This window comes from Caretta caretta, chromosome 12, assembly GCF_965140235.1.
Source record: "Caretta caretta isolate rCarCar2 chromosome 12, rCarCar1.hap1, whole genome shotgun sequence".
Classification (NCBI taxonomy): Eukaryota; Metazoa; Chordata; order Testudines; family Cheloniidae; genus Caretta; species Caretta caretta.
Genome location: NC_134217.1, coordinates 43,787,131 through 43,808,074, shown reverse-complemented (window position 1 = coordinate 43,808,074; position 20,944 = coordinate 43,787,131). Strand labels below are relative to the sequence as shown.

The window sequence follows — 20,944 nt, the reverse complement described above, 5'->3', positions numbered from 1 at the left end:
CACTGAAGACAGAGGCAGCTGTACAGGCAACTCCATGGGGAATAAAGAATCCACTAGTGCTTGTCCCATTTGGTAGGAACAAGGGGTGATGAGTAAAGATCCCAAGAATAAGTTCTGGAGATAGAAGTTCTTACTGTAGGCAATTGGTGGAGTTAGAGCTCACTGATTTGTAATGAACAATTTGAAACTTTAGCATATTTCATTGCTAATAAAGCAGTTCTGGTTTCAGAGGATCGGGGCTGGAGTATAAATGCCCAGAGACAGGAGGGTGGCGCGGGAGTCCCTGAGGAAGTAGAGAGACTCAGCCGTCTTGTCACTAAATAATTTATGATTGTCAAAATGAAGGTCCTCAAGGGTTGTCTGGACCTCTTTAGGGAAACTGCTAGATTGGAGCCAGAATCGAGGCGGAGCACTACTCCGGACACCAAGGAGCATGACGCAGTGTCGGTGGCATCAACAGCAGCTTGGAGAGGTACCTTGGCCACCAATTTGCCCTCATCCAACAGATGCTGAAAGTCCTTCTGCTTTTCCAGAGGGAGGAAATCCTGAAAATCCGCTAGCTTAAAATTGGACAGGTAATCCTACTTGGCAAGGATAGTCTGGTAGCTGGCAACGTGGAATTGAAGATCCACGGACAAATACACCTTGTGGCCTTGTAGGTTCAGCTTTTTGCTAGTGTCATCAGGAGGGGGCAGATTTAAAGTCCTGCTGATAGGTGCGCTTAGTGGCTGTGTGGACAACCAGGGATTTGGGCAGCAAGTGGGTAAAGAGAAAGCCCATACCCTTAGAGGGCATGAAGTAGCGGCGATCCACCAGCTTCAGCATAGGGGCGCAGGAGGCTGGCATGTATCAAACAGCCTGGGCTGGCTGCAAAATGATGTCGTGGATGGGCAAGTTGGTACGGGAAGGTCCCAGAGGCTGGAGAAAGATTAAGCACAGCAGCCATACAGTGGAGCAAGCCGTGGTATTGGGCATAGTCATCAGGTGGTGGGGGGCAGGTGGAATGAGGGAGGCACCCATGGGAACCACAGGTGCTGATTGTGCCGACGGAGTGGGAACATCAGAGGCTCCATGTGGAAGGGAGCAGTGTGGATGGGAGATGGCAGGTGATGTGGGCAGTGCATCCCACAATCATGGTAGGTGTCCCAAATGGGCAGTAGGGCCAGGTGTAGAGATCATCAGGCATCAGTGTCCAGGTCGGAGGACCACTCAGATTCAGAAGAAGGGTCCAGCAGAAGAGGAGATATTAATGTCAGTGGAGCCATCGGTGCAAGACGAGGTCCAAGAGGATGTTCGACAAGTAGAAGGGGTTTGTCTGTCACCAGTGCTAGTGGAGAAGGACGGAGCACGGGGGACTCATCCACTGGAGAGGGGAGTCTCGAAATAGGTGGCGGTCCGGAGTGTGGGGAAGAGCCGACCAAGGGCAGCAAGAGCTGAGACGTTGGTGTCAGGGGAGATAATTGCCCTGGAGCGTGCGCGACCAGGAAGGACAGGCTGGAAGGTCCAGTCCAAGGATGAAGGAAGTGGCCCAGGCGCCGGAGCAGACAAGGCAGCAGAGGAAGAATATTGAAGAGGCAGCAGAGGAGCCTGCGATGTACCACGGCGCTTGGATCAGTGCACCGTATGAGCCTTTTTTGGAGCAGGAGTATTCACAGCTAAGTGCAACTTCTTGCCCAACCTAACATGGCTCAGGGAGGTAACGCTGCATTTTGAGGTAGTCCCCGTCGGGGAGCCGCCCTTGTGCCCATGCTTCTCGTGCACATGGTGGGGCTTTGGTGGGTGCAGCGGTGCCACAGGTACCACACAAGATGGGCCTAGCAAAGCACTCACTGCCAGTGGCAGGCGCTGTTGTGGCACGTCTGGTGGAGCCAGGTCTGGTTGTACACACAGCTGCATCACCTCCTCCATCAGATATTTCTGGAGGGGAAGTTCACAAGCTGCTTGAGTCCTGGATGGAAATGAGCGGCAGATGGAACAATGAGAGACTATGTGGGCTTCGCCAAGACAGTAAAGACAATGAGTGTGCTTGTCGCTCACTGAAAAGGAGTGATGGCACAAAGCACAGTTCTTGAAGCCAGCTTGCCAGTGCATCGTCCCCAGGAAAGGGAAAAAGAACTCCTCTTAGAGAGCTAAGAGCACTGAGGAACAGGGGTTCCAACTCTGGCCACGTGGCAGTAAGAGGGAACTGGAGCGGCGTCGACCCACACAGCATCTTAAAGCCTTGGACACCCTATGTGGTCGACACACATGCGGATCAATGGACACTACTATGAACAGTTCCAGCTCTGGCACATGGAGCACATGTGCACCCCGTGTTTGGAATCCACATAGGGACCATCACTCGAAGAAGAAACAGTCTTATAACTACAGGTAGCACTACCAACAAGCAGCCAGTTTGCACTGGTGCATTGGTGGTCTGCAATGGCTGCAATCAAGGCAAATCCCCAGGACACAAAATGCCTCTCCTTCCTTATGCTGTGTCCATCCCACTGGGCTAAAATATTCATTGTTATCTATTACACCATGACCTCAGTGCCCAGCATGGTGACTCAGCAAGACACTATCTTTCTACTGGCAGCTGAGCTGCTGCCAGAGCACAGAAGATTCCCTTACAAACACTTACAGATTCCTATATTCAGTCTAGGAAGTACCCTGATCTCCATCCTCCCGCGGCTAGTTTAGAGATAGCCCCCACCTCATGCTCTCTGAATCTATTCTACAGCCAGTCTAGTAAATTCCCTGCCCTTTAAGGCTCCCAGGTCCCTGTGACCATGCCACTAACCAGTCCTGCAGGTCCTCATTGTGAGCAAGTTCATCATACTAGTATCTCTGTACCTACCTTACTGGCCAGCATAGAAGGCTCTCTACCAGCAGCTTCCCCCATTCGTGTTCTTACGACCCCTATGGCCTGATGGTTGGCCTGATGGTTGGACTTTGTTACCACCTGAAAAGGAATTGCCCCTAACACCTGAAGGAAACAGGAAAGGGAATAAGGGAAACAACAGTCACAAGTTTGTAGGGGTGAGGATGGGGGAAGAAATCAGTAAAATCGTTGCAAGCCTGCTGTTGTGCCCTCTTGGAGGTGTTGCCCCACATGAGTGAAGTGACTCCACCAAAACTGTTCTCAGCAATGTTTCCTCTGACTTTTCTTGACCCAAATCCAGGGCCTGTACTCAATCCTCATCCTCTGACATTTCTTCTGGTTGACACTCTCAACCATACACTCCTTGAAATCTTACCGTCTTGACTTTTGCGACTGTCTTTGCACGATTCTCCTATCTCTCAGATCACTCCTTCAGCATATTTTAATTGATCCTCTTCTGTCACTTTCTATATGGTCCTCCAAAGTTCTATCCTCAGTCCTCTCCTCTTTTTCCTTTATGATCTCTTTGTGGGTGATTTTACTCAGCTACACAGTTTCAACTACCATCTTTTGCCAAAGACTCTGAGATACCTCTCCACTCCTGACTGTCTGCCTCCAGGCTCCGCCTGTATGTCATAAATCCATCACCTGAGTGGCATCTCTGCCTGTATGTCATCTCCTTCTGAATGTTAAACTGCCAGGTGATGTTTAACACACTCAAAAACAAATTCCTGATATTTCCTCCCAAGCCCTCTCCACTCTGTCACTAATGATATCTTTCTCAGTCACCTTCTCTGATTCCTCCCTCTTTCACCTCACAAATCCAGACTGTGTTTAAAATATACTATTACTTCCTAGATTACATTATGATCCACCCTCTTCTTTCTGTCCAAACAGCATAAACCCATTGGCCAGACCCTCACTATCTCCTATCTTGAACATTGTTCCTTCCTGTGGTACTGGTAAGGCGGTGGGTCCCAGGTCCAAAGGATTAAATTAATTACCCTGGTTTTCCTTTTTCAATATAAAACAGTTAAGTGTGGCCCACTGCAGACTATCATGAAACATTTTAAACTTTCCCTGAAGTACATAAAGAGGAGAAGCAGTTAATGCATTAGAAAATCAAGTAACCCTTTAATTTTAACAGTTTTCCTCATTCTCTTCTTCTTCTGCACCTACCACCTCCTACTGCTTCACCGCCAGTCTTCCTGTTCAATCAATCATGCCAGTCTCTTCCGCCTATTTGGCAGCTTCTTACTTGAAATATGAGTCAACAGTGTAACACTGTTGCAAAAAAAGCGAACATCATTCTGGGATGTATTAGCAGGAGTGTTGTAAGCAAGACACAAGAAGTAATTAGTCTGCTCTACTCCATGCAGATTAGGCATCAGCTGGAGCATTGTGTCCAGTTCTGGCCACCATATTTCAGGAAAGATGTGGACAAATTGGAGAAAGTCCAGAGAAGAGCAACAAAAATTATTAAAGGTGTAGAAAACATGACTTATGAGGGAAGATTGAAAAAACTGGGTTTGTTTAGTCTGGAAAAGAGAAGTCTGGGTGAGGGGCATGATAACATTTTTCAAGTAAATAAAAGGTTGTTACAAAGAGGAGGGAGAAAAATTATTCTTCTTAACCTCTGAGGATAGGACAAGAAGCAATGGGCTTAAATTGCAGCAATGAAGGTTTAGGTTGGACATTAGGGAGAACTTCCTAACTCTCAGGGTGGCTAAGCACCGGAATAAATTGCCTAGGGAGGTTGTGGAATCTCCATTATCGGAGATTTTTAAGCACAGGTTAGACAAACACCCATCAGGGATGGTCTAGATAATACTTAGTCCTGCCATGAGTGCAAGGGACTGGACTACATGACCTCTCAAAGTCCCTTCCAGTCCTATGATTCTATGAACACTACTATGCCTTCTTCCATGCTAACCCTTATGGCATGCATCACCTTCCTCAACTCGATCCATAAGGCCATCATACCCATTCCTCCAAAGCTCTCGAAACTCACCTCTGTGATTCACTTATATCAGCTAATGAAGACTTAGGGGTCAGACAGGGTTAGCTGGCACTTTGCACTTTTTAAAATTATAAACAAGTATTTTACTGCATCCCTCTTTTCCCTTGATTCAAGGGTCATTTTCATTGTAAACTCTTCAGGGCAGGAATTGCATCTTCAAATGTTTAACGCTTTGTGCAGCGCAGCTTTGTGGCACTATGGTAATACAAATATTAAAAATAAAGATATAAGCCAAAACATCACTCCCTAAGGGTCTGTTTCATCCCAAACCATGCAACAAATGCTCTCTTGAGAGAACAAAAGATCTGAATTGTAAAATGTTTCTCTTAGTAACCTTGGCAGCTTATTTCTAAAAGCAGTATCCAGTGATACATGTTAGGTGTCTGATGTGACCTGTTATATACAAATCCTTACCATTGTAAAAGCGAATCATGCAGCTGAGATCAGAGTTTGCTGCCTCTTCCTGTATTCTCACAAGATCCTCAAAGCCGAGCCCAGCCAAGTACTCGTACACAATCTGAAGGGGTTTCTCTGTGGGCTCCAGCCTCCTAGTAATACAATCCACAAGAAGAAATGAGTTTAGTATGGACATGAAAGAATGAACTTTTTTTTTTTTTTATGACAGTTACAGTGCAAAAGGAGCAACGACTTGGTCTTTCTGCTTCTCTGAAGATATCATCTGGCAAGGACTCACTCCTGGGGCCTGTGATCCCTAGTTTGAAATAGATGAACACTTCAAGTACTAAACCTATTGATCGCTAAGGACGGGGGTCACATAAGACACACCCTGGTGATCATGCACCACCCAGGATTCTAATGATTGCCATTCATATCTTTCAGACAGTTTCTGGCTGAGCAGAAAGCAGAGACACCAAGAAAAAAAAAGAGCAGCATGTCACAAATCAAAAAGGATTTAAAAACTATGCTTCAAAAAGATCATGTACAAAAATGAAAGAAACCCCATTTTAAGAAAGTTCCCTTTCAAATACAGCTGGCAGGAGAGCACATGAGAGAAAATCCTTCGAGAAGGTTTCTTCAGAGAATTAGAGTGACAAGATAAGTCATTCCCCCTTCTCGAACGATCCCACATCCATGCAGAATTCTCACTCCTAGAGAACAGAGAGCTTGGGGGATGTTCCCAAAGAAAAAACATCCCATAACTACAACAGGCAGCAGGAACTACGCTACGGCTAACAATTTGAATAAGGAGAAAAGGGGGGGGCGGGGAAGTCACACAAAGTGTCTCTCTAAAACAACAAGCTTCGTCAATTTTAAGGCCAGAAGGGATCATTATGATCATTTAGTCTCACCTCCTACATAACACAGACTAGAGAATTTCAAATGGTAACTTCTGCAACAAGCCCATAACTGCTGGTTGAGCTACAGCATCTCTTTCAGAAAGACCAATCATGATCTAAAGACTTCAAATGATGAAGAATCCATCACATCCTTAGATAAGCTGTCGCAATGATTAATCACCTTAACTTTTAAAAATTCTCATTTCTAATCTGAATTTGTCTAGCTTCAACTTCCACCCTTTGGATCCTGTTGTGACTTTGTCTGACAGCTTAAAGAGCCATCTACTATAAAAAATCTTCTCCCAATGTATGTATTTAAAGACCATGATTGAGAGGCCCTTAAATCTTTTTCTTAAAATGAACAAATTAAGCTTCTTAAGTCTTTCACTGTAAGATGGATTTACCAGACCTCAAATCATTTGTATAGCACTTTTCTGAACCCTTTCCAATTTCTCAACATCCTTGTTGAAATGTGGACACCAGAAGAGGACAGTATGTTCCAGCAATGGTTTCACCAATGCTGTATACCAAGGTAATACCGCTTTCCTACTTCTACTCAACATTCCCCTGCTTAGCCAACACATTGCACTATGAGCTCATCTTGACCTGGTTTTCCACTATGACTCTAAATCCTTTTCTGAGTTACTCCTTTCCAAATTCCACAGTTCCCAATCTTATAAGCTTGAGCTACATTCTTGGTTCCTAGATGTATGACATTGTATTTAAGGATATTAAAACTTGATATACAAGTAAACCCTATTTACCAAGCAATCCAGAGAGCACTGAATGACTGACCTATCCTTATTTACCTTATTTAACTTTTGGTGTCATCTGCAAATTTTACCAGCAATGATTTTACATTTACTTTCAGATCATTGAAAAAGATATTGAATAGAATTGGGTCACAATCATTACATCTCTGTGGGACCCCACTAAGAAATCCCCCCATTGTAAATGGGGCAGCCACCCAATTACTTTTCAAGATCTATCATTTAGCCAGTTTTTGATCCATTTAATGTGTTACTTTTTATATAGCAAATGTTATATAGTACAATGCCTTATCAAAGTATGTTATGTTGACAAAAGAAATGTGTTAGACTTTTAATCTCGTCAAAAAACATGATCAACTTTGTTTGACAAGACTTGTTTTCCATAAAACCATGATAACTGGCATTAATTGTACTACAATCATTTAACATATATGGGAATATAAAGTATTTCATTATTGCTGTAAATTGAATGTGTCAACCAGCTTTGTCCCAAATACAGAACAGAAACATTTAACGCATCTTTTCTGCAACATTAACAATTTTATTGTCCCTGTCTATTAATAGATACCTCTGCTATAATTTCTTACATTCCTGATACACTGTAAAACATTTTTCCTTGTGTCATTAATCCTACTGACTAATTATTTTTCATTAATACATTTAGCTTCTCTTATAAGGTGTCTATACTTCATGGCTTAATATACAATCACTACTATCAGCTTCCCTCTCTTTCAATTTGTTAGATTTTCATTTTTGTTCAAGTTTTTTATTACTGCTTTCACTTCACTTCTTTACCAGGAGTTCTTTTTTAAACTGACAAAGCCTGCTTTATTGATTGCAGAATTGTGAGGATCTGGGGCATCTGGAAAAGTTCTCTTAAACAACTTCCAATCATCATTCACACTTATGTTTAACTTTTTCCTCCCATTCAATTCAGCTCCTAATAATTTTCAGCTTTAGGAAATTAGCTCTTTTCAAGTGACAGGTTTGAATGTGTACATATATACAACTGGTCAGACTGTATTATTTTATACATAACAAATGTAACTAGGTTTAAACCTTCAATAGTGAGCAAAATGATCCAAACAAATAAAATATCAAAAATCTCAACTCAAATAAAGGACATCCCTAAATGAACAAAACTCTAGGTACAAGTGAATTTGGCTTCTCCTTCAGAAAAAGAGAGTTACCTTTTCGTAACTGATGTTCTTCAAGATGTGTTGCTCATGTCCATTCTGTATGTGTGCTCACCACATGCACCAGTGCCAAAGTTTTCCCTCAGTGGTATTCGTAGGGGACCAGCTCCGGCACCCTCTGGAGTAGTGCACGTATGCACCGTAAGGGGTGCCACCGGCTCCCCCTGACCCTCTGTTCCACCTTGCCGGAAACTCCGACTGTGGGGAAGGAGGGTGGGTCATGGAATGGACATGGGCAACACATCTCAAAGAACACCAGTTACGAAAAGGTAACTGTCTTTTCTTCTTTGAGTGCTTGCTCACGTCCATTCCATTGTAGGTGACTCCCAAGCAGTACCACGAGAGGCAGATAGGAATTCATGGATGTGTCGACTACAAGACAGCTCTGCCAAATCCAACATCATCTCTGGCTTACTGGGTGATAGCATAATGCGTTGTGAACTTGTGTACCACAGACCATGTTGCGGCCCTGCAGTTGACCTCGACAGGAACGTGCACCAGGAAGGCAACCAAAAACTACTGAGCCCTAGTTGAGTGAAGCTTTACTATTGGTGGAGGTACAGCATGAGCCAACTCATAACAAGTACGGATGCAGGTGGTGATCCAATTTGAAATTCTCTGAGAGGACATTGGAAGGTCCTTCATCCTACCAGCTGTCGCGATAAAGGGCTGGGTCAACCTGCAGAAAGGTTTGGTGTACTCCAGGTAGAACGCCAGGGCGCGCCGGACATCCAGAGTGTGCAGCTGCCTCTCCTCATTGGTCGAGTGCGGCTTTGGACAGAAAACCGGGAGGAAGATATCCTGGTTGACATGAAAAGGGGACACCACCTTAGGCAGAAAAGCTGGATGGGGCTGCAGCTGGACCTTCTCCTTGTAGAATACTGTATACGGTGGTTCTGAAGTGAAGGCTTGTTCTTGGGCATCGATCCTGGTTGGCCCTGTCTGTCATGCTCATTGGCTGCCGACACAATCAGTGAGCTTGGGGCAGGGTGGGTATAAAGAGACTCATACCCCTTGCTGGGAATGTAGTATTTCCGCTCTGCCCACTTGGAGATGGATGACAGTGAGGAAGGTGTATGCCACAGGGCCTTCATGATTTTTGCCACCCCCTCGTGCACAGGCAATGCCACCCTGGCTGGAGCTGCCGCACTGAGTACGTCGAACAAAAAGTCCAAGCACTCTGCCAACTCCATGGCTTCCAGCCCCAAGTTGGAGGCACCCTCTTTAAGAGCTCCTGGTGAGCCTCAGCATCGTCCTGGGGAACTGGGTGAGAAGATCTCACTATCGCCGCATCGGGTGAACACGATGAGGTGGCAGGTATGTGTGGGTCTGCCAAATCTGCCGACTCTGTCGTCAGAGCCTCACGCGAGGCTGGCTGGACCTGGGGAGCCCGCTCTGACTCCATGTCCGAGTCCAGGGACGGGAGACTGTTGCCGTTTGTCAGATGCCCCCGATGCTGACCTCAGCCCCTGAGAAGGTTGGGGAAATCCCCAGGGCTTCCAGAGCTGCCAGGGGGCAGGCTACTGTCCCTGTGGCCATGCTGCCAATGGTGGCCCAGCGGGTAATGCCAATGCCCCTGATAGTAGGCCCTGGCCCACAGGCAGGATTTCCTCCTCGCTGTCGGAGCCCAAGGAGGGGGATACATGTCTGGGGGACCAGGCCGGCACCGAGGCCGCCTGTCTACACCGATCCCATTGGCCCTGGCCGAGCCTCTGCTGAGAATCTGTAAGAGGGTGATGACTCACGGTTCCGTGATCTCAGTGACCGGTGTCATCGTCCAGAGGATCTGCAACAGAACCCCAACGATCTACACCTTATGCTTTGGGAGCGGGAGCATGAGTGAATTGACTGATGAGTCAGAGACAGTCAATGTGCTCGTGGTAAGCCATACTGGGGGTCTGGCGATCAGTGGCATGGCTCCAGGGACCAGTGTCTCCACCCCGCGCAGTGTCATGCACTGGGCGAGCGGATCGGGTGCTCTCAGCACTAGGGCTCTGAGGACTATTGCTGTGCCTCTATGGGTCTGCGCCAGCCCACTGACGATCGCCACCTTGAACCTGAGGAACGTTGCCTGAAGTCCCTGGACCGACGCCAGGAACTCTGGCAGGCCAGCTGGTCCATGTCCACAGGCTGGTGCCATTGCTCAGGCAAGCTTTGACGGGGCACCTTCTGCAGTGAGGAGCAGTCCTCTACTGATGGGAACCATTGGAAGGGTCCGAAGGCAGGTTTATCCCTTGAACAGGGTACAGTCGTAGCCAGCATGGGCAGCACCAGCAAGGACAGGTTGTCTTTCATGGCGTGATAGCACCACTAGGTGCTAAGTGCCTCTGCCACTCCCTTGGGTGGTGGGCGGGTCCTGGAGTGGCCTCTGCCGCTGAGCAGGAGTCGGGGCCTGACCTCCATCTGGAGGGGAAGAGCTGCCCCTCATGGGTCTTTGCTCTGCTCTGGTTCTCTCCTTCCCTCCCAGCCTTTCTTTGCTTTTTAGCCGGTACTGGGGATGGGGATTGGCGCCCGTCTGTGGCCGGTGTCAGTGGCGTACTCCAGACCGAAGCTGCAGGGCTAGGAGCAGTGTCCAACCTGGTCAGCTCTGAAGCCAGGGTAAGGGTCAACTCCATAAGGAGTGCTCGGAGACGAATGTCCCACTCCTTCTTGGTCTGTGGTCTGAAACTCTTGCAAATACAACGCTTGTCGTTAACGTGGGTTTCCCCTAAGCACTTCAAGCAGCTTCCATGGGGATCACTGACTGGCGTGGGTTTCTTGCAACAGTCACAAGGTTTGAAACCTGGGGACCGGGGCATCCCATCCCTAGGCTAAGTCCCGTTTGGGACTAACAAACTACACAAAAACTACTCTAAGGAACTATAAAACTAACCATTTAAAAACACCTAGATACAAAAAAGTTTGCAACTGGGTACAGTTGAGAAAAATAGGCTTTCCAAGGCAAGGAGACTGTCACTGGCGGTAACAAGAAACTGAGGGTGAGGGGAGCTGGTGGCACCCTGGTGCATACACATGCAGTGACAGAGCCAGTCCTCTACAGATACCACTGAGGGAACAACTTCTGGCACCGGTGCATGTGGCGAGCACACACACACCTACAATGGAATGGACACGAGCAAGCACTAGAAGAAGATCAGGTTCTGCAAGACAGATGAATTCCTCCCTGGATATTGAATCAAAGTAACAGGTTTTGTAGCATCAGAGGATGACAATATATCTCAGATGGAAAGATTAAACAAGACAGGTCCTGGGGGCAGCCTTACTTGTATCAAGTGAGTCATGATATGCCCTTCTAGTTTCAAGCCATCCAGGACATATCTAAAATCTATTTAGGTTCTTATATTGCCACCCATCAACTTGGTATCTGAGCACCTACGTGAAAAAGAGGGACAGTGTGGAAATGGACCTCTTGGAACAGCACTGCTCAGCAAACTAGAATTAGATTGGGTAGACTTTCTAAGGGCTTTAGTCTACTCCCAGTAGAACCTCATGAACATTTTAACATCAAGCATATGGAGAAGGCAACATCAGGATGTACATGCAAGCATCAGGAAAATGTTCATCCATGTAAAAAGCTTTAGTAGAGATTTTCCTCCAGAACCTATGTCTCCCACTCAAAAGGCCAATCATGAAGACAACTCACACATGGAATTGTCTGCAATCATGTTCTCATTCCTTTCCAGGTTTGAGGCAAATAGGAATGTCTTGCCAGACAAAGCCCACTCCCACAGCTATAAAGCTTCAAGGCAGCGCTCTCTCTAATTTTTTACGTCCATGTGCAGAATTAATTTTATGTGCACCAATATGGAGGTGACGTGTGGAGCCGAGGGGTTTGGAGTGTGGGAGGGGACTCAGGACTGGGCAGAGGGTTGGATGAGGGCTCTGGATGGGGGTGTGGGCTCTGGGGTGGGGCCAGGGATGAGGGGATTGGCGTGTGGGAGGGGGCTCGGGGCTAGGGCAGAGGGTTGCGGGGGGATGAAGGCTCTGGCTGGGGGTACGGGCTCTGGGATGGGGCTGGGGATGAGGGGTTCAGGGTGCAGGAGAGGGCTCAGGGCTAGGACACCGCATGGCTCGGCAGCAGTTCTGCAGAAAAGGACCTAGGGGTTACAGTGGACGAGAAGTTGGATATGAGTCAACAGTGTGCCCTTGTTGCCAAGAAGGCCAATGGCATTTTGGGATGTATAAGTAGGGGCACTGCCAGCAGATTGAGTTCCCCTCTATTCGACATTGATGAGGCCTCATCTGGAGTACTGTGTCCAGTTTTGGGCCCCACACTACAAGAAGGATGTGGAAAAATTGGAAAGAGTCCAGCGGAGGGCAACAAAAATGATTAGGGGACTGGAACACATGACTTATGAGGAGAGGCTGAGGGAACTGGGGATGTTTAGTCTTCAGAAGAGAAGAATGAGGGGGGATTTGATAGCTGCTTTCAACTACCTGAAAGGGGGTTCCAAAGAGGATGGCTCTAGACTGTTCTCAGTGGTAGCAGATGACAGGACAAGGAGTAATGGTCTCAAGTTGCAGTGGGAGAGATTTAGGTTGGATATTAGGAAAAACTTTTTCACTAGGAGGGTGGTGAAACACTGGAATGCGTTATCTAAGGAGGTGGTGGAATCTCCTTCCTTAGAAGTTTTTAAGGTCAGGCTTGACAAAGCCCTGGCTGGGATGATTTAGTTGGGGATCGGTCCTGCTTTGAGCAGGGGGTAGGACTAGATGACCGCCTGAGGTCCCTTCCTACCCTGATATTCTATGATTCTATGATAAATAGGCCCAATGGCCTGTGATGAGATGTTAGACGGGGTGGGATCTGAGTTACTACAGAGAATTCTTTCCTGGGTATCTGGCTGGTGAATCTTGCCCACATGCTCAGGGTTCAGCTGATCGCCATACTTGGGGTCAGGAAGGAATTTTCCTCCAGGGCAGATTGGAAGAGGGTTTTTCACCTTCCTCTGCAGCATGGGGTATGGGTCACTTGCTGGAGAATTCTCTGCACCTTGAAGTCTTTAAACCATTATTTGAGGACTTCAATAGCTCAGACATAGGTGACAGATTTATTGCAGGAGTGAGTGGGTGAGATTCTGTGGCCTGCATTGTGTGGGAGGTGAGACTAGATGATCATTAATGGTCCCTTCTGACCTTAATATCTATGAATCTATGACAGAGGATTTGGTGCAGAAGGTGAAGGCTCTGGGATGGGGCCAGGGATGAGAGGTTTGGGGTGCAGGCTACCCCAGGGAGAGAGGACTTCCCCCAGCCCTCTCTTGCCGCAGCATCTTGGGGCTGGGCAAGAGGCAGCCCTCGCAGGCCGTGGCAACTGGCGGGGGCTCAACTGGGCCAGGGGAGGGAGTTCCTCTCCCTGCCAGCTCCGGCCACACAGCTGAAATGCGGAGTTGCCCTGCCAGACTTAACTCAAACCTTCTTCCCCCAGAACAGCATCCAAGACCTCGGGCTGGCAGAAATGATAAGTCAGAGTCATCAGGAAATGGCTCAGACCACACTACAAATGCTGGGTCTTGTGTTTACCCTGTATTTGTAGTACCCATAATATGTTTCTATATGGGACCATCTCAGTGGACCCCTGTGATCCTAAGTGAGCATTAGGAGATGTGAATTGCATTCAAGTGTCATGTGCCCTCCACTCATTAATATCTCGTTGGATTGTATGCGCTATCATCATATCTGAAGTTATGAAGTTTGGCTGTGTACGTGTTACTGAAACATGTTGTGAGGTTGAAAACACCCACAAGCAGCCTTTCAGGTACAGCAGTAAAAAGGTCAAACAATGTGAATGGCTTATTGAGGAAATGCACACAAGCACAAGGATTACCCCAGGAACTGTGTACAATAAAAACCTCTGAGCGACAGTACTACACAATGTGAACTGTTTGACCCAGGTCACAGCAAAACAGCTTTCCAGCAAGTGGGAAGAAGATATAAAAGGGGAAAAATGACATCACATGGGTACCTCACTCTCCCTACAACAACACACCTGGAAACACCTTAGGAATAAAGACTGAACGGGGGGAAGTGATAGTCCCAGGATAAGGGATTTCTAGCCTATGTATAAAAACCTGGGAAACCCAAGCTTCAAAGCCAAGGCAGCTTGTGCCTTAAGAATCTGCCAGCCTGTTTATCACTGCTAATTCATCTCCTACATATCTAGTATGTTAAGCTCAGTTTGCAGTTTTGTTTATTTACCAGGTAATCTGCTTTGATCTGTTTGCTATCACTTAAAATCTATCCTTTTGTAGTTAATAAACTTATTTTATGTTTTAATCAAAACCACTGTGCATTTGACTAAGGTGTCTGTGAAAAATCTCAGCTTGGTTATCACAAGCGTGCACAGTCCTCTTCACGTTGCGGGAGAGGCTGACCGGGGTTTAAACCCATATACTGGCCAAATTTGACCAGGGCAGGATGGTCCCCTACTGCTCCAGGGGCCTAGGCTGGGAGGCTGGTGGTTAGAGAACCTGCATGTGACTGCAGCTGGGTTTATCCCTACCTGTGTGAATGCTGGTGAAAGTGCCAGGTTAGAGAGCTTTGCAACTTGTCACAGCAGCACAGTGACAGGGAACCCAAGACGGTGGGCCAGAGAGCTCAGTGCTACCCCAGTTCCAGGTGCCACCCCGGGGGGAAGCCATCACGGGGTTTTCTGAAATATTTTGTAGGGCTATCAAGCGATTAAAAAATTTAATCACAATTAATCATGCAGTTAAACAATAATAGAATACCATTTATTTAAATATTTTTAGACATTTTCTGCATTTTCAAATACATTGATTTCAATTACAACACAGAATACAAAGTGTACAGTGTTCACTTTATATTTATTTTTTATTACAGATATTTGCACTGTAAAGAAATTGTATTTTTCAATTCACCTAATACAAGTACTATAGTGCAATCTCTTTATCATGAAAGTGCAACTTACAAATGTAGAATTATGTACAAAAAATAACTGCATTCAAAAATAAAACAATGTAAAACTTTGGAGCCTACAAATCCACTTGTCAGCCAACTGCTTAGACAAACAAGTTTGGTTACAATTTGCAGAAGATAAACCTGCCTGCTTCTTGTGTACACTGTCACCTGAAAGTGAGAACAGGCATTCACACGGTACTGTTGTAGCCAGAGTTGCAAGATATGCTAAAGATTCGTATGTCCCTTCATGCTTCAACCACCATTCCAGAGGACATGCGTCCATGCTGATGAGGGGTTCTGCTCGATAATGATCAAGAGCAGAGCAGACTGACGCATGTTTGTTTTCATCATCTGAGTCAGGTGTCACAAGCAGAAGGTTGATTTTCTTTTTTGGTGGTTCGGGTTCTATGGTTTCCGCATCCGAATGTTGCTCTTTTAAGACTCCTGAAAGCATGCTCCGCGCTTTGTCCCTCTCAGATTTTGGACGGCACTTCAGATTCTTAAACTTGGGTCGAGCGCTGTAGCTATTTTTAGAAATCTCGCATTGGTACCTTCTTTGCATTTTGTCAAATCTGCTGTGAAAGTGTTCTTAAAATGAACAACATGTGCTGAGTCATCATCCGAGACTGTAACATGAAATATATGGCAGAATGCGGGTAAAACAGAACAGGAGACATACAATTCTCCCCCAAGGAGTTCAGTCACAAATTTAATTAAAGCATTATTTTTTTAACGAGCATCATCAGCATGGAAGCATGTCCTCTGGAATGGTGGCCGAAACATGAAGGGGCATACAAATGTTTAGCATATCTGGCATGTAAATACCTTGCAACACTGGCTACAAAAGTGCCATGTGAACACCTGTTCTCACTTTCAGGTGACATAATAAATAAGTAGCAGGCAGCAGTATCTCCCATAAATATAAACAAACTCAGCGATTGGCTGAGTAAGAAGTGGGACTGAGTGGACTTGTAGGCTCTGAAGCAGACGGGGGGAACCTTTTTTCTATCAAGGGCCACTGACCCACAGAAAAAAATCAGTTGCAGGCCACACACAGCCCTGCGGGGGGAGGAGCAGAGGCTCGGGGCTTCCTCCCGCAGTGGGGTAAGCCAGCACTCGTGACTCCAGCGCCATGGGGGGTGAAGGGAGAGGGCGGAGGCTCGGGTCTTCCCCTAGGTTCCAGGGTGGGGCCAGAAATGAGGGGTTCAGGGTGTGGGAGCAGGCTCTGGGTTGGGGTGAAGGTTCCGGCTGCAGGTGCAGGCTCTGGGGTGGGGTCAGGGATGAGAAGTTTGGGGTGCAGGAGGGGGCTCAGGGATGGGGGGGAGTTAGAGTGAGAGACATGGTTCCGAACTGGGGCAGGCAGTTAGGGTGCAGGTAGGGGTGTGGACTCTGGGAGTTTGGGTGTGGGAAGGGACTCAGGCCTGGAGTGCGGGTGCGGAGGCCCCCCTACTATAAAAAGGATGTGGACAAATTGGAGAGAGTCCAGTGGAGGGCAACAAAAATGATTAGAGGGCTGGGGCACATGACTTATGAGGAGAGACTAAGAAAACTGGGCTTACTTAGTCTGCAGAAGAGAAGAATGAGGGGGGATTTGATAGCAGCATTCAACTACCTGAAGGGGAGTTACAAAGAGGATGGAGCTAGGCTTTTTCTCACTGGTGGCAGATGACAGAACAAGGAACAATGGTCTCAAGTTGCAGTGGGGGAGGTCTAGGTTGGATATTAGGAAAAACTATTTCACTAGGAGAGTGGTGAAGCACTGGAATGGGTTACCCAGGGAGGGGGTGGAATCTCCATCCTTAGAGGTTTTTAAGGCCCGGCTTGACAAAGCCCTGGCTGGGATGATTTAGTTAGGGTTGGTCCTGCTTTGAGCAGGAAATTGGACCAGATGACCTCCTGAGGTCTCTTCCAACCCTAATCTTATATGATTCTGAGGGGGTTGAGGTGTGGGGGCTGGGAGTGTGGTTGGGGTGTAGGAGAGGGTGAGGGCTCTGGCCAGGTGGCACTTAACTGAGGTGGCTCCTTGTCGGCAGCACAGGGGGGGCTAAGGCATGCTCCCTGACTGCCCTGGTCCCGCGCTGCTCCCAGAAGCAGCTGGCAAGTCCAGCCCCAAGGCAGAGGGGCAGCCAGGGGGCTCTGCATGGTGAGTGCTGCCTGTGCCTGCAGGTACCGCCCCCGCAGCTCCCACTGGCCGCAGTTCCCAGACAATAAGAGCTGCGGAGCTGGCGCTTGGGGCAGCAGGTAGAGCTTCCCTGATCACCCCTCTGCCCGGGAGCTTTTGGGGGCAGGGGGACAAGGCTCAGGGCTTCTGGCCCATGGCACGGAGACTTGCCATGGGCTGGATTAAATTAGTCAGCGAGCCGGAGGTTCCCCACCCCTGCTCTAAAGTTTTATGTTGGGTTGGGGGTTTTTTTGAGTGCATTTATGTAACCAAAAAAAATAAAAAATAAATCTACATTTGTAAATTACACTTTCATGATAAAGAGATTGCACTACAGTACTTGTATGAGGTGTATTGAAAACTACTATTTCTTTTATCATTTTTATAGTGCAAATATTTGTAATAAAAGTAATACTATAAAATGAGCACTGTATACTTTGTATTCTGTGTTGTAACAGAAATCAATATATTTGAAAATGTAGAAAAACATCCAAAAATATTTAATAAATTTCAACTGGTATTCTATTGTTTAACACTGCGATTAATCATGATTAATTTTTTTGAGTTAATTGTGAGAGTTAACTGCGATTAATCGACAGCCATAATATTTTGTATTCCCTCTGAGCAGTGCTCAAGACCCACATCGTCAAGATGAACAAGGGCCCATCAGCTGAAAATGGCTCCCTGCCTCCAACAAGATGGTCCTGGAAAGCTGCATAAAGTGTTGGCTGATTATATGCTTAGGAATCCTTCAAACACCCTTTGGCTTTTTTGGTATGAAAGCTTAAGATCCTCTGGCATCTGCTGCTGCTAAGACCAAGCACCCTGTACAGTCAGTGTGAAAGAGGCTTTTTATATTTTAAAAAAAAAAAAAAAAGCAGATGCTTCCCCTTCCCTCCCTTGTGAAAGGGACTCACAAAAGGAGACAGATCCAGAAGAATGCAGAGCTTTTGACTGCTTTGCTTTCTGTAAGAGGTCTCCGAGTCCAAAAGAGGTTCTCTCCAACGCAGGGTAGGTTCTCATCTCTTTTTTTTTTTTTTTTTTGGACCTGATGACGAGATCTGGAAGCCTTGAGCTAGAACAGACCTACAGATATCCACCCATAACACAGATTATTCACTGCATAATTTTCATCAGAGACTACCTGGAACTGATGCTCCATCAGGACCGTGCCCTCTGCTCACTAACATTCACCTTTGGGAAGAAAATCAGCCGGGAGAGAGATCTTTTTCCAAAGCTTGACCTGTTCTTGGGCAAATGTGTTGTGGACTAACAGATCTCAAAGGGCTCCAGCTACAAAATGACAAGCGCTTCATCCAAAGCAATCCCAGTACTGAAGCTCAAGGTTCTGAGGCACATTACATTGCATTTGTCTTTCCTCAGGCCAACCTCATCCCAAGTATAAAGCTTGCATGGGACACTGGGGGCAGGAGACAGACAGGAGTGTCCTGAAGGAGAAAGTACTTTTTTTCTATGACATCCAAGATAGGGCAGCAGAGGTGGTTGTGTGTGCGGAGGTGCGAAAGAAGTGGGGGGTGTCTGCCACGCTGCTTCAGTTGGTGACAGAGGCGCACTGGGCTTCTGGCCTATCCATCTCTCAATCGTGGCTTCTGCACATTCCTGGACTGGCAACTTTGCAAGCTTTTTTAGCAACTTGGACAAGTCAGATTCTAAAACAAAATCACCATCCTGCTGCTCTTTCACCATGGAAATGTACCTGGCATCAGGAAGTTGCACAGACTCCTCAATCACTTCATTGTCCTAATCAGCTCCATTGCCTCCATATGAGCACCTGGAGTTAGCAAGATGAGGGGGTAGCCTGGAACATCAGCAATACTTTGGGATGCAGAGACATTGGATGTGCTGAGACCCATGAAGCAAGAGGCACAAAGAGCCAACTCAAGGAGGGTGTCAGTATTGCTGCGAAGTGCTCTGGCTACACCGAGTGATTCAAAGACTCCAAACTGAGGGTGAGAGGGAAGCACCAAGGTGTCACTGCCGCCTCAAGGCGGACTTTGAGATGTGCTGGTGAGACGTGCCCAGGTCCCCAGACAAACCCTAACACTTACGCTTCCTGACTGTGGCTGAGAAAGGGAAACTGATGCCCTATATCTTGACATAAGCTACCTGAAGCCCCTAACTCCATCAGTGGTGCCTTGGAGTACAGTGGGGACGCAATGCCTCATCAGCTGAGTCATAGCTCAGTGCCATCTGCAGCAAGTGCCAAGGCTTGGAGGGAGTCAAAAACTCAGCACATGGCAGAAATATTTTAATGAGCCTAGCAGGAAGTTGGGCCTGTGTTGATAAAAGTGGCACCCAGACAGAGTCCTGTAGACTAATCTGAAAGCAACTTCCATTGGGGAATATTTCAGAGTGGGGTAGCCATGTTAGTCTGCACCACCAAAAACAACGAGGAGTCCCTGTGGCACTTTAGAGACTAACACATTTATTTGGGCATAAGCTTTCATGGGCTAAAACCCACTTCATCAGATGCATTGAGGAGGTATAAATACACAGCATATGAAAAGATGGGAGTTGCCTTACCAAGTGGGGGGTCTGTGCTAACGAGCCAATTCAATTTAAGTTGGAAGTAGGTAATTCTCAACAGTTGACAAGGAGGAGTGGAAGTCACTTTTGTAGTGTGAATGAGGCCAATGTAAACAGCTTATGCCCAAATAAATGTGTTAGTCTCTAAAGTGCCAAAAGGACTCCTCATTGTGTAGGAAAGACCATGCACAAGTACAATCTCTTCAGCTGCACATTTCTCAATAAAAACAATGAGGAGTCCTTTTGGCACTTTAGAGACTAACATTTATTTGGGCATAAACTGTTTACATTGGCCTCATTCACACTACAAAAGTGATTTCCACTCCTCCTCGTCAACTGTTGAGAATTGCCTACTTCCAACTTAAATTGAATTGGCTCGTTAACACTGACCCCTCACTTGGTAAGGCAACTCCCATCTTTTCATATGCTGTGTATTTATACCTCCTCAATGCATCTGATGAAGTGGGTTTTAGCCCACGAAAGCTTATGCCCAAATAAATGTGTTAGTCTCTAAAGTGCCACAAGGACTCCTCATTGTTTTTATTGAGAAATGTGCAGCTGAAGAGATTGTACTTGTGCATGGTCTTTCCTACACAGAGTACAGTACAGACCGAGAGCTAGTATAGCTCGGGAATAACCAAGCAATTTATTGGGAGTATCTGCCCCCCGCTTGCGTGTGCTGTCAACCCTCCAGTCTAGTCTCATGAACATCATATCAGCAAGAGAAGTGGCTCAGGCTTACGCTGCAGGGGTTTCTCCTTTGAAACATTCTGGACTTGCGTTGGACTTGCACAACTCCCAAGGGACTGCCTTGAGGAAGACTTGGAGGCATTCCCCATGATACTTGAGTGTTTACAGTAACATCTCTAGACATTCCCCATGATACCCTGTACAGCATGCCCCATTCAGACACTTGTATTGTACTCTGCATTATAGATGTTCTTCTGCAGCACAGATTTTTGTCTGAAGCTGCTAAGTGGTATCGCTTCCTTCCAAGGGGTCAAGGCAGTAGGTGACATCCTGAAAGAGCAAAGAAAACAGCTGAAAGAAATACAAAACAAAGAGCTAAAAGCTTGTAGCAGTACGAGGCTTTGAAAATAGACCAAATGCTGAAGGAAAAAGGTTTGTTGTTCATCCATAGACCCATGACATGGTTCTTCAAATGTCT

The 20,944-nt window shown here is 46.7% G+C and overlaps 1 protein-coding gene across 5 annotated transcripts in view; it reads right to left on the bottom strand.

The window, feature by feature from the left end:
- PHLPP2 (PH domain and leucine rich repeat protein phosphatase 2) overlaps nucleotides 1-20,944 on the bottom strand; it is a 145,645-nt gene that overhangs the window by 108,118 nt on the left and 16,583 nt on the right. For 3 of the 5 annotated variants that reach the window (XM_048816964.2, XM_048816965.2, XM_075118526.1), the window contains one exon: nucleotides 5,298-5,431. In XM_048816964.2, the coding sequence (XP_048672921.2) occupies nucleotides 5,298-5,431 (134 nt within the window). Of the gene's footprint in view, nucleotides 1-5,297; nucleotides 5,432-20,518; nucleotides 20,797-20,944 lie in introns of all 5 variants that reach the window. The other 2 variants (XM_075118525.1, XM_048816966.2) reach the window with 1 other exon arrangement.